At 33.2% G+C, this 13551-nt stretch overlaps 1 protein-coding gene across 10 annotated transcripts in view; it reads right to left on the minus strand.

Moving 5' to 3' along the window:
• Positions 1-1174: 1174 nt before the first annotated feature.
• CDH18 (cadherin 18) overlaps positions 1175-13551 on the minus strand; it is a 1074788-nt gene continuing 1062411 nt past the window's right edge. For all 10 annotated transcript variants that reach the window (XM_030813926.1, XM_030813931.1, XM_003263181.4 and 7 more), the window contains one exon: positions 1175-7202. In XM_030813926.1, the coding sequence (XP_030669786.1) occupies positions 6712-7202 (491 nt within the window). In that variant the 3' untranslated portion in view covers positions 1175-6711. The remainder of the gene's footprint in view (positions 7203-13551) is intronic.

Below are 13551 nucleotides of genomic sequence, written 5' to 3' on the forward strand. Positions count from 1 at the left end.
TGTGCTCAATGTTGTAAAATTTATGTGCAATGGAAGAGAGAAAATATCACTTAGGTGATGAAACGTGGGAAATTTATTCAGTGTTAGGACTCCTGAAGAAACAACTTGCAAATTTTCTTTTACGTAAAGAAATGGGCATCTGTAAATTCATACATATTTTTTAAAATCACGGTTATAAATAAAACTTTTATAACATGGCATTGAAAATGCTTTATAAAGAGTAAAGGACTATTTTAATTTCAGTTATAATTTTAGTGGCTTACAAAATGGATTATCAAAGCCATTTTGGTTTTTAAATTTTCATGCGAAATTTAATAAATTTCATATGAATAAAACTTCCCCCCCCAGCTATCTTTGGAAGACTAAAAGCAGGATGATTTACAGAAGATTAGAAATATGCACTGTTGCAAAAGCTACAAAGCCAAACCACATCATTAAATAAAACCTCAGGCTCACAGGAAAGTGACTGTCACAGAGCATTTTTATGAATGTAAATTTTTTATTACTTTTTGGTGAGGAAGAACATGATTAGTGACAAAGGGTAAGAAACTGAGTTGAAAAATAAAAACTCTGAAAACAACATGATGACTACTTTCTATTTCTGAAAAACATTTTCTTGAATTTGTTCTGAAAAATACACGAAATATAGAAAATGTTCAAACATAGCTTTCAAAGGTTGTAAAAAGTAAGTATGTAAAAAATGAAACAAGAAAAAGTGAGAAACAGAAGATATAGAAGTTGGGATTTCAGGCTAAGTATACCTGTCATATTAATAAATCACTGCATCTTCATATTGTATGATTGATGCTTTTTGAAAATAAGTCTGAATGTAAATTATTATATAATGAAACATGAGAGTATGTGATATTTGTGTCAATGTGCATTAAAAATAATTTATTAAAAATAACTGATGTAGTTATACTAAGGCATCAATCTGGTCTTTGGTATATGAATTTTTTTAGTTCAAAACTATGTTTATATCTAAAACAATGATTATAGAAAATAGACACATTTATCCAGTTAAGAATAAATTTATGTGAATAAATGTTCTTAAAATTGTCTCTCTTGTCTTCATTTTATTTTTGTTGAGATGAACAAATTAATAAAATTCTATGAATCCAACAATCTAAGCTGAAATGTATAATAACTATGCCTATACCTAGAGAAGTTAAAAAACTTCTCTAGGTATAGTCCTAAAATAGGTAATTATTTTTTAGAAATAATTAAAATAGTCTAATATTTTCTCTGTAGGTACACATAACTCTAGACTCTTGAATATATTGTCACTGACAGGTAGATATTAACGAAAAATGCAGTTTTCTAAAACAGAGATCAGGCCACGGTCATATTCCTGTTTGGTGATAAAATAAACTCAATGACATTGGCTAAAGAATGAGTTTTATTCTATCTAAAATCTCAATCCAACTTCTCTTAACATCTCTCTTAATTTCCATGCATGAATCCTCTAATCCATATCAAATAATCTACATTTGGATGTCTGATTAAATGGTCCCCTAAGCTTCTACCTCCTCCTGCAGTTTCCCCTGCCTCTTGCATGACTCCTTGGTCCTGCAGGATACAAGCGTAGCATATTACTCACACAGTTTTAATATGTTCCTCAACCTTTCATTTCATTGTATCTATCTCTTTTAGAACACTTTGTACCACTTTTTGCTTTATACTGCATTGTTCACAGCTTTTTACATGCAGGTTGTAACTCTTAAATGAGGCTTTAATATCATTGATGATGACAACTGTCACCAGGACAATTTTTTAAACATTCTTCTGAATGTCTGGAACAGCAGCTTGCATCTATTGCATATTTGCAACACCTTGCTCAGTTAATAAATGTTAGGATGTATTAATTTCTGTTTGAAACTAAGGCATTTCAGATGGCACTTTGAAATTGCCAGTAGATAATTTAGAATAAGAATTTGATTGTTGACATAAGAAAAGTGGCCTTGATACAATTATTAGGGTTACTCTAATAATTATGACCCATTTTAAAATTTCTATAGTTAGTATTGGTGAGCAATAAGACTAAACCATCTGATGAACCCATTATAATCCACAAATGTTACATGCCTTCCTCATAGGACATAATTCCAAGAGCCCTTCAATGCCCATTTTCTCTATTCACTTTCACCTAAGAGTTTGAGAAAAGAATTATTACTAAAATAGTTTTCCATGTCTCTAAAGTGTTGAAAGGCAAAAATCTTTCATTTCTATGAACTTAGCAAAATGTATAAATGCAATCATTCCTCCCTTGACTAACAACATTTTTCCATTTTTCATCAGTGCTTCAAAAAATATGTTATTTTTTCTGAACTCTTATTAAAAAAAATGCATCACTACATCTTCCATTGGTACAAGTCAGAGCAGTATATATGTCTTTAAAAGAGTGGGAACACGGTAAAAAGCACTGCATTTAATATTTTCATTTTAAATTTATGTATTTAGAAACTGAAAAAGTGATTGGGTTCTGAGTGCTGGTCTTGTCTCCAAATGGTTGTGAGTTACATTTGGCTGTAAGGTTTATGCTATTTCTAATCCTATATTGGAAAAAGATTTAACTTCGGCAGATGAGATAGAAAATAAAAATTTCAGTGGTATTGTTTTCTTCAGATAATATTTAATTTGGCTTTAATCCTAAGGGATAAGAGAGAGAGAGAGAGACAGGGAGAGAGAGAGAATTCAAATTTGAGTCATATATTTCCCAGGAACTATTCTGAGATTTGACCCATTTGTGAAACTGGAAGCCAAGTAAGTCAGTGGCATAACATACATAAAGGCTAACTACAATTTGACCTTGAGACATGGGAATTTTCCCTCTTTCCATAATACTCAGCTCTAGAGTCCCAATTTTTGAACAGCTGATCAACCACTGCCCACACTAATAGATAGATAAAGACTTACACCAAATATTTTGCATTCAAACATGTTCCATTAACATACTCGGTTAACTGGCACTTCTTGATGACTCTGATATGAGTTCATATATATTTTGTATCCAAAATATATATTCAGCTAAACTAACAAGAAGGCACCAAATCAGACTTACGAGTAAAATTCTATAAGAAAATGATGATTAATTTTGTATTAAGCTCGTTGCATTGCCAAAATCGATGGACTCAATATACTTCCCTCCTTCTACCCAGATTTCTGATCATTTCCTCTACTTTTTGTGTAAATACATCTGAGCTGCAATCAACTGACATCCCGAAAGATTGGACTGAGGCTGGATACAAAATAAAGGCCAAAGTTCATCATTAACTTCTAGCTGAGTGTTCCATATGCTGGGTTCTACAAGTCTATATACATCAGATATTTGGATCACATTAATATCTAAATCCCTGTTTTGAATATCATTTTACCCTCCAGATATTGTTCAAGAAGATACGTGCATAAAAGTGTGTCCACCTATGTGGTTAAATGAATTAAATTCCTCTCAGAATATTTTCCTTCTTGTACCATGTTGTAGAAAAGTCACAGCCTAACTCTGTATGGAGCCTTATCTTTTCCTCTCCAATCTCTTCTTCATGTCTGTGTTTGTACAGATTTGTCATAGGAAGAATATCTTATATAGATATTTAAGTAATTTCTGCAAAAGTTATTAATTTCTCAATGTTTGCACAAGGAGTATTTTCAATTAATAAATTCTGCTAACAAAAACCTTGGATAAAAATACTATCATACTATTAATTTTTTTAAATTTAGCATCCAAGATTTTGTACAGGGTCTGTATGTAGAAGAGTATCTTATTCGAAGGAAGTAAATTGATTTCAAAGCTATTTTTTATTTATGTCTATAAAATGAAGGCTTCCAAAATGTGCTGGAACACATTAATGACTTGTGATTTCATATCTGATTATTTGTGGCCAGCGAAACTCAAAGTCAACATACCAACTCTTGGCTCACTACACTCTAAGCGAACTATTTTCTAACGCTGATAAAACTAGAGATTTTAAAGTAAGATATTGAGTGTTCAATGACTCTGGTCAATTTGCACAGCATTTATATGCTGTTACTGCTTTTTGGCTCAAAGAAGCAAAACAAAAAATATGAGAAGCAACCCATACTTATGATATAATTGCTTAGTTTTAGAGTTTACATAAAAATAGTACTTGGAACGCTTTCATTAATTTTTTTAACCTACTGGACTACAGATGCTCCATTTTGCATTCTTATTTAGATTTGATATAACGGAGCTTAGAAGCACACATTGAAAGTTATTTTAATGTGTGATTAAAAGAAGATAGATCTAAAGTGCTTAGTTTTACAAATTCAGAGAAATATTTTGGTATTCAGATCCATGCAGGGGACCTTAAAGGTTACATGAACTGTTAAATGTATACACACATTTTATTTTTCAAATCCCTGTCTGTAAATTTATTGTGTAAATATTTTTTTAAATATGTGCTGGAACATATTAGTAATATGCGATTCCATAGTTTTCTTCTGTGGATAGTTTATCTGAAGCTTAAATCCAAAAGCCTCATGGAATTTCAAAACCTGACATTCCTGATACTCTTTGCAGAGAGAAGTCCAAACACCTGGACCCACAATAGTTGCCCACGTTTTACCCTCCTTTTAGGGTGAATGTAATCCAAAAGTAGCATCATCAGAGCATGTATATCCAGAGGTTACTCCCCACACCCCTCAGTGTCTCTTCAGATTTAGCCTCACACTGGAACACACACCATTATGAGATTAAAAAGGATAAAGCAGCATCTGGAAAACTAAAATGTTGTAAAAAGCTTAAATTACATTTTATTCCTCAGGCTTAAAACACAAATTGAGAATTATTCAAATTAAGCTTACTTACTTCCCATACCTCAAATTATAGTATGATAGCACAGGGCAATTGCAAACAGAGGTAAAATCCAAAATTTTGCACATGGGTAGAAACAGAAAATGTCATATAACTTTTGGGGACACTAGATAATGATCAATTTAAAGAGCAAAGGACAAACTCCGGTGTCAACTAATTCCTATTTCATGTATTTAAGAATTCCAATATTTCTGAAATATATAGAAGTGGTCAGTTTTAGAAAATAGGACCATTATGGTATGAATTCTTACTTCAAGACCAATAGCAACAACAACAAAACATTATCTAAAACAATTTGAAAAAAAAAAGCCCCACCCAAATTCTCAGAAATTAGCTGATGAAAATATTAAAATAATTGGAATTGTGTACTATATATTTAAACAATAGCTTCACTGTTGAAGATTTCATGAAATTCTCCCATGATATAATATTTTATGCCAGATGCATGTAAATATATATTTATAAGCTAATGAAACTAGAAAATTAGATAAGCGTCTGCAAGCTTTTATGCAATTGAATACTTTGCAGTTGGCAAAGCATTTTACAGATGCTCATTTAACCCTCACAACAACCCTGTGAGGTGGGCAGGGAAGTCATTGCCATCTCTACTTTGTGGTTTGGACCCTGAACACAGAGACTTTGGGGAACATATCTGAGGATAATAACTGTGCATCGCCTTTTTTGCTCCTAGTCCACATTTTCCTGTTAATACCAAACTAATTATCAGCGCGATGGAAAAACTAATTATCAGTGAGATGGAAAAAATCTGAACCTGTGTAAGTAATAAATGTAAGTCACCTATGATTCTATGGCATTTACGTTCATTGGAGGATAGTCTTTCAGACTACATTGTTATTGTGTGAGGTACTTATTTTTGATTACTGCTCGTGTTGAAAATAAATGAATTAGACTGTAGTACAAACTAGCCAGCAAGATGTTTGACAATTAATTTTAAATGCAGAAATGATCAAAATTCCTGATTTAAATATATTTAAATATAATAATACAAATGGAAAAAAAGGGAAAAAAAAGTTCCCCAACATTTGGTAGAAGGTGTGTGGCTATTTTTAAAATTAAATTATTTCCTGACATATCAGATTTTCATAATATACCTTAAACTATTCTTTCTGACCATTTAAAAATAGGAGTATCCCATTAAAATAAAAGGGGGTGTACGGGATAGAGACAATAGTCTCGTGCTCAGTACAGCACACAACCGGTGCACTCAAGTTGCATACATTACAGTGCAGGCAGCAAATCCCCATGCTCCATCAGTTTTGTATGGAGAAAAGAACTGGGGAGGGCAAAGGGAAATGGTACATACAAGTCCATGATAGAGTGGAAATACCTCATGTAATATAAACACAAGACAAGGCTAATGAGATCTGTTACAATAACAGAGTGTGGTTCTCAAGGGTTCACCCAGAAAAGTGGTAAAAGAGGTGGTGATTACCTTCACAAGTTTCCTATATTAGTGTTACCAGCCCTATAAGTCATAGCCATCAGTGATCTTGAGCCTTTTTGTTCAGTTTTGCTTTTGAAAAAAATAAATCGCAAAATATTGAAACAAATATCATTGTTTGGCTTAATTCAGGTATTCTTAATAAACAGTACCACAGACTTTATTGAGCAATTGAAAATATACACAAGGAACAATAACTTTTTCTTTGTATCGTCCTTTTTTTTTTTTTTTTTTTTTTTTACTTTCTTCCAATTAAATAACCCAGTTTCGATCATGAAAAGGGCACTTGTTTCTACAGGAGCTGTGTCCAGCTTGCTCAGTTCCAAGTACTGTTTCCACACTTCTTCCTTGTCATTGCTGAGGTTGTATCTCCACTTACTCAGGAAGCAAATTCCACGACGTTGCAAGAACTGACCCCCTAAGTTGTTCTTTCAGATTCTATTTCTCCATAGAGTTCAGCTAACTTTTTAAACTCGGGTCCCCAGTCTCCAAGGTAGTGATAATCCTGGTCTGACTGTGTCGTTGCTGAATCCAGTGAGCTGATAGACCCAGCTTCTGATCTCTGACCCTCATAGGCATAAGTCTGAAGAGAGTCATAAGGGGGAACGCTAGGGTCTAGGTCTGCTTCTGCCAGTCTTTGCTTAATAAATTCCTGAACATCTATACTTTCCAGTGTGGACAATGTCTGGTGTCTGGGAGTGAGCTTCACTTCAGGTCTGATATCTCTCCGGTATTTGAGCTCCTCAGCAGCAGAAGGATTCCTCAAGGCTGTGATGTCAAAGGCCTCCGTGTCTTCCTCTCCGCCTCCTTCATCATCATAGGTGACCACGTTCTCCCGTACATCCTCCTCTGAAATGATCAAGGGTTCTTTTTTGCTGCGCCTCAGGGTGATAAAAAGTACCACAATTGCTGAGGAAGAATGGAAAGAGGATGAAGAATTAAGAAAACAGGCAGGAAATTCTTACAGATTTTACATCAGCAATTTCCCATTTTCCCATTCATCATTAACCACATTCCAGAGTTAGGCTGGCATTGCAGCAGAACCCTCTCTGTGCTCTCTGAATAACACCACAAGGTACTGTAATGCCTCAAATAATGTAAAAGATGATTACCCCAGGAGACATTGTGAACTGCTGATCTTCTATAGAAAACCACAATACTCTCAGTTTGCTAGGATGTAGGTTTCTTGGCTCATATTTCAGTAAAACCATTTAGTGATTAAAGTGAGATAAACACATGATGAAAAAATAATATGAAATTTTAACTCAAAAAATAATGTAGTGAGCTGGTCTCTCTAGAGATATTTAATCCTTCTAGGTAGATACACTAAAGATGTTTTAAGTTTCTGGAATATTGGAAGAAGGAGCCTTAACGTTAAACACCTTAAATTTTGATGCTTTGTAAAAAATCAAAGCAGAAATATTTTAATGTTGATTGCTTTTGTCAATTATCCTTTAAAATTATATTATCATGCATTAATAATTGCATTTTCCCATTCAGGGGCAAAATAATGTTTCATTATTTGTACACAACTTGTTTCATAGGAATTTTTTGATTTATGAATGTTCTTTATATAACTTATTTATTTAATTCTCACAGCAGAGCTGTGGCTTTCCTCTATTTTTAACCCATTTATGCCTGAGGTTGCAATTTTTTTGTGTGTGAAAAATCAGACTTTGGCGATAACCTTGAGCAGTAGGATATAAATAACTCCCACAAGCTTAGTGTTCCAATAATGGAACACTAGGCATAAATGAGAATGAGGAATCTGAGACTCAGGAAAGAGTATCTGAATAACCAAGATCAAAAGATAAGATCACACAGATTGCAAATGGAAAAGCCTGTACCATAATGTGATTTCTCGCATCACAGGTAATGATATTTCTACTATAATAATATTCCACTTCAGTATTTCAAAGACACGAAATAATAAACTGAGTGTCCAATTGGACATGTGCCTTAGGATAGCTCTTGCTAAATATGGTGGATTAGTCTTTATTTCCAATAATGCTGCAAACATTAGAAGATGTGATAGAAATGTATCTTGGAAACTTTCTTTTGGCCATTTATCAATATTTTCAACTGTTTCTATTTGATGAAATTAAACTGTTACTAAATGTAAATAGTTCCCTCACATCAAATTTGTTACAGGCTGTGTTATTAGGCTGAGTATTATTTACCTCAGCTCTATAGACTGCTCTTTTCCTGCTCAGCTGATATTCTAGGCTTTATGATAGTGATAATGAAGCCCATTAATATTTTAAACATTCTTTACTTCATAATAATCAGGGAGGTACCTTCGATTGACATTTAAGGTTGTTATATTTAGCAAACAAAAATAAATGGCAGGATTCTCAATTAAACATGAATTTGAGATCAATAACAAAACACATGCACACACACACACACACACACACTTCTCAACATACAGTGAGCTTACATTCCTATAAACCCATTTGAAGTTCAAAATATCTTAAATCAAAAATGCATTTGATACACATAATTTAGTAAACATTATAGCTTAGCCTAGCCTACCTTAAATGTGCTCAGAACACATTAGCCTACAGTTTGGCAACCTTATCTAACACAAAACATATTTTATAATGAAGGTATTATAAATAATTTTGAATCAGAATTCAAAATATGGTTTCTACTGAATGCATATTGCTTTCACATCCTTGTTAAGTCAAAAAAATCTTAAGTCAAACTATTGTTGGTTGGAGACCATCTGCAACACACACACATACACACACACACACACACACATACACACACACACATAAGGTATTGTGTCCCATAAAATATTTGAGATACATACACACAGGCAAATATTGTGCTAAGCACACATGCATATTATTATATTATTCCATGTGACTTATTTATATTACATATACACGTATATACCTATATATAGATATAGATATATTTCTTATTTATCTGAAATTCACATTTATCTGGGTATACTGCATTGTGTCTGGCAACCTTGATTATATGTGAACTTTAACAAATGGTTGTGAAGCAAACACCAAGTTATCTAACTCTGATAAAGAACATACTTTCCCCCCAGCCACTGCCCTTTTACTGCTTACCTCTGCAAAGTAACTTTTATCTTTACTTTTATCATTATTGTTACTTTGTTCTTCTTTATAGCTTAACCATTTTAATGTATACCTCTAATCGATATGGACTAGTTTTATCTGTTATAAAACTAGAGAAAACTTGAGGAAGAAGAGTAGATTTTAAACCCAGAGATGGAAAGGATGAGAGAAAGAGATGGTCACTGTGCACTGGGAGGTACCCAGTTTTGCAGAGGAAAGGCAAATGGGAGACTATGAAGGAAGCAAAAAGACAAGAAAAAAGCATCTGTAGAGAAGGTCATAGAACCATCCAGAAAAGTGTGAAATGAAAAGATATTAGCATTGGGAAGGTAATGAGAAAATTCAATGCAGGTCAGTACAGCAGACATGGGAAGCATTGAATTACTACTGTTTAAAATGAAGTGGTTACAGAAAGCTGAAAATGAAATGCTAATGCTACAAATATTATGCACAGAATTACAGATTTTCCCATATATGTTGCCTATACTTCAAAGACATTACTTAATATACGCTTTTATTTTGGGGTAAAAAAAGCTTTTGCTGAACATACGAAATATGCATTTAATAACTCCCTGTGTATTTTAGCATAAACCCACCTGACAGTTTTCTAATTCAAAGCTCCGAACAACATCCTCAAGTAATTCACTCCACTGTATTCAGAAGTTTAGATTTATCATGCACGATGTATATCTCTGTTCATCTTTATAATTAAATGAGGAGGCTGTTCTAGATCAAAAGACCTGTTTATACAGACTGCCTAATTTATTATAATACAATTTCTTACCTTCCCCAATAAATCAAGTTATTTTCTTTTATATTGAATTGGTTGGTGGTTGATGTCAAGGGAATTTATGTGCAGACACAACAGGGAATATGTAATCAATACTGCCATAGAAATATGGAGGTAATTTGCATCCTTCAATATTTGTGCAATTTTTCAATCTTTGCATATGTATCATATTCACTTAATGAAATACAGGGATAATCCTGGCTTTTTAATTATCATGGCATATAGTTTCTTATTTCTCAAAAGAAAATAATTCAGATATATTATGATTCAAAATATAGAGACCATTTACGTTTGAACATTGAAGGTTTACATCTACCTTTTCCCCAGAAAAGGTAGTATTTGCTACCTTTCTGGATATTATTTGCTAGTATTCAGTGATTCCTAGGCTTGTTACATACTTATTTGCCAGTATTCAGTGATTCCTAGGCTTGTTATGTACTTATTTAATAAAATGAGATAATATATATCATATATGATATGATATATATATATATATAAAATCAAAATCTGAGACACTTTTGAGTGAAAGGGGATGTTGTTTATAATTATGTCAGGACATCAGGGCAAACACAGACATAGGATCCCTCTAGTTAAAGGTAAATTCAAATCAACTCAGAGAAAAATGTTATACATTGTGTTCCTGATGAACTTATTTTCATTCCTGTTGGTTCCACAGATATTTCCGGAGCAGATGGCACCAGATAGATACTCCATAAACAATTCTCATGTGGACAAACAAAAAAATAATCTCTGTGAAAGTGGTAATGTGACATTGTGTTAAGTGAATTATCCTGAACAGTAACAGCCTCACTAGGAAAATAATTTTAAAATATTTTTTAAAAATTAGCTTATGGTTACTAATAACATCAAACTCCTAATTGTACTGGAGAATATTTCTTAATGTTTGAAAAACAAATGAAATGTTTCCCAAAAAAACCTAAGACCAAAGTATATTTTAAAAGAATGAGTGCAGACAATAATTATACATATAAATAGAGTCAAATCCTTATTTAAAAACTGACAGTCAAAAGAATGTGTTCAAATGACCCTGATAATCTATCAAACTATACATGTGGGCAAGGTACCTCTTCTTACAATGGGCCATCTGGTAAAATACAGTATGAGAGAACCAAGGAGGTGTTACGAAAAAAAGATGTAGAACTTGTTTTTCTTTGTACAAAATAAATAATTTCTGATATAATTTGAAGCCAACTGGATTGAAACTTGAATAAGCTGTAGTAGTTTTTAGATGTCTTTAGTCTAAAATAAACATTTTATCCTTGGTTAGTAAATTTTTAAACGCCCTTGAGATTGTCATTTTATATTATAAATTAGAATAAATTTGTGGAGTTTTATGAATTAATTTTATCATCAAGTACTTCAAAGATGGGGAAACATTTTTTGTATTTGTTTTCTCATCATGTATATTTTTTCCTATATATTATGTATCATTCCAGTGCTTGGCATACTAAGTGGCTTTCAGTTCCCATAATATAAACTGTCATACAACTTGCATTTGAACCCGTTCCATACTGAATCTCAACATACTCCTCCCTAAGTAGCTTGCATAGCAGAATTTTTTTAAACCTCAAATATCATTTGATTCTTTGTCATACCATCATATGTTGCCACTAAATTTGGTAGAATTGAGGTGGCCTGAGTCAGGGAGGTTATTTTTATTGACTTATGGAGTGTGACCTGCCACACTTGGGAGTGGCATCTCTCTCTGAAACCTTAGATTTTTAAACCAAGGGTGGCACACTAGACCATTTGAAATAGCTCAAATGAACAGCAGGCTGACCTTTATCTCCTCACCAATTCCATCTTCTTTTCTTAGTTCACCACGTGTTCACACCAACTCCATTCTGATCCTCATTTATCAGGAAATTTATATCCAATATTAGGGAGCAATCCATGCCTCACTTACGGTGGCCTCACCTAGGTCACCTGCTTATATGTAAGCTATGGACTGAAAGGGTAGCTGGAAGAGTTCCCAGTCAGATCCCGACTCAATGACTTATACCAACTGTGATCAAGATTTGCCTTGCCAACTACTCTAGTCCCTCTGGCAAGAGATGGGGTAAAGCTGGGAAATAAAAGTCAGGCCTCTGGGAGGGAGAGAGGACTTCAGCTACCTCTACTGTCATGGTAAATTCTGATTGCATCATAAAGCCTCACTCTAAATTCTCTTCCATCCATCATATGCAGCAGACCTGAAAAAGGTAACCTCAACAGACAGTAACCCAGCTCGTAATGTTTATATCTATCATTTAAAGTTAGCCTCTTTAGTTGACAAGCACCATTCAACGTATACACAGATGGATTCCGACCATGTTGTAAAATGTTGAACCATATGCAATCTTTAACAAAACAAGGATAAGCATTTCAAAATTCTACAGAATGACTCTAAGGTCCTTTCAACTGAAATGTCATTCTCACAGGTTTAGAAATAGAAACAAGAAAAACTGATTGTGTGGCTTGAGATCACACAGTTATTGGCAAAACTAGAGCTGGGTTTGTACAATCATTGTCATTTTCACAAACAAGAAGCTGAGAGGGAAAATTTTTTAATATTAAAATATTAATTTTACAATTTGTTTAGCTGCAAGGGTTGAACGTTATTTCAGAATTACGAGTTCAAAAATAAAGTTTTGCTACCTTTGGTTTTGTCGATATTTATGCTGAAAATCATAATCTCACAAATTAACTTCAATATTATTTTAAAATTACAGATGGCTATATCCTGTATCCTTTGGCTGGATACTTTCTGAATAACAAAAACTAATCAATGCCATGAAAAGCAAACATTGCATTATAATATATAATTATAGTTATAATAAATATTTTCACTAACTTTGTTAGTTGAAACTCAGATATGCTTTTAGAGCTTCTTTTCACCAATTCCATCTTCTTCTCTTTGTCCACCACATGTTCACACCAAATCCACTTTGATCCCCATTTATCCGGAAATTTATGTCTAAGATTAGGGAGCAATCCATGCCTCACTTATGGTGGCCTCACCTAGGTTACCTTCTTGTGTGTGAGGTATGGACTGAAAGCAGAGCTGGCAGAGGTCCCAGTCAGATCACGGCTCAAATATGCTTTTACAGCATATTTGAGTTTCAACTAATAAAAATGCAAAAGTAAACATATCATATAGTAACTTTATTAGTCTTGAGGGATATCATAAAATTTACAAATGTTCTATTACTTACCCCAAATGAGAAAACATTTTCATAAAAACCAATTAAAATGAAGTATCATTCCATGAAAACATAAAATATTCTTTCAATAATGCACCTCAAAATGTACCTAGACATTTAACAAATTAATTACATTTTTGATATTTATCTTAGTAAACAAAAATAGT

The sequence above is a fragment of the Nomascus leucogenys genome, chromosome 6, assembly GCF_006542625.1.
Source record: "Nomascus leucogenys isolate Asia chromosome 6, Asia_NLE_v1, whole genome shotgun sequence".
Lineage (NCBI taxonomy): Eukaryota > Metazoa > Chordata > Mammalia > Primates > Hylobatidae > Nomascus > Nomascus leucogenys.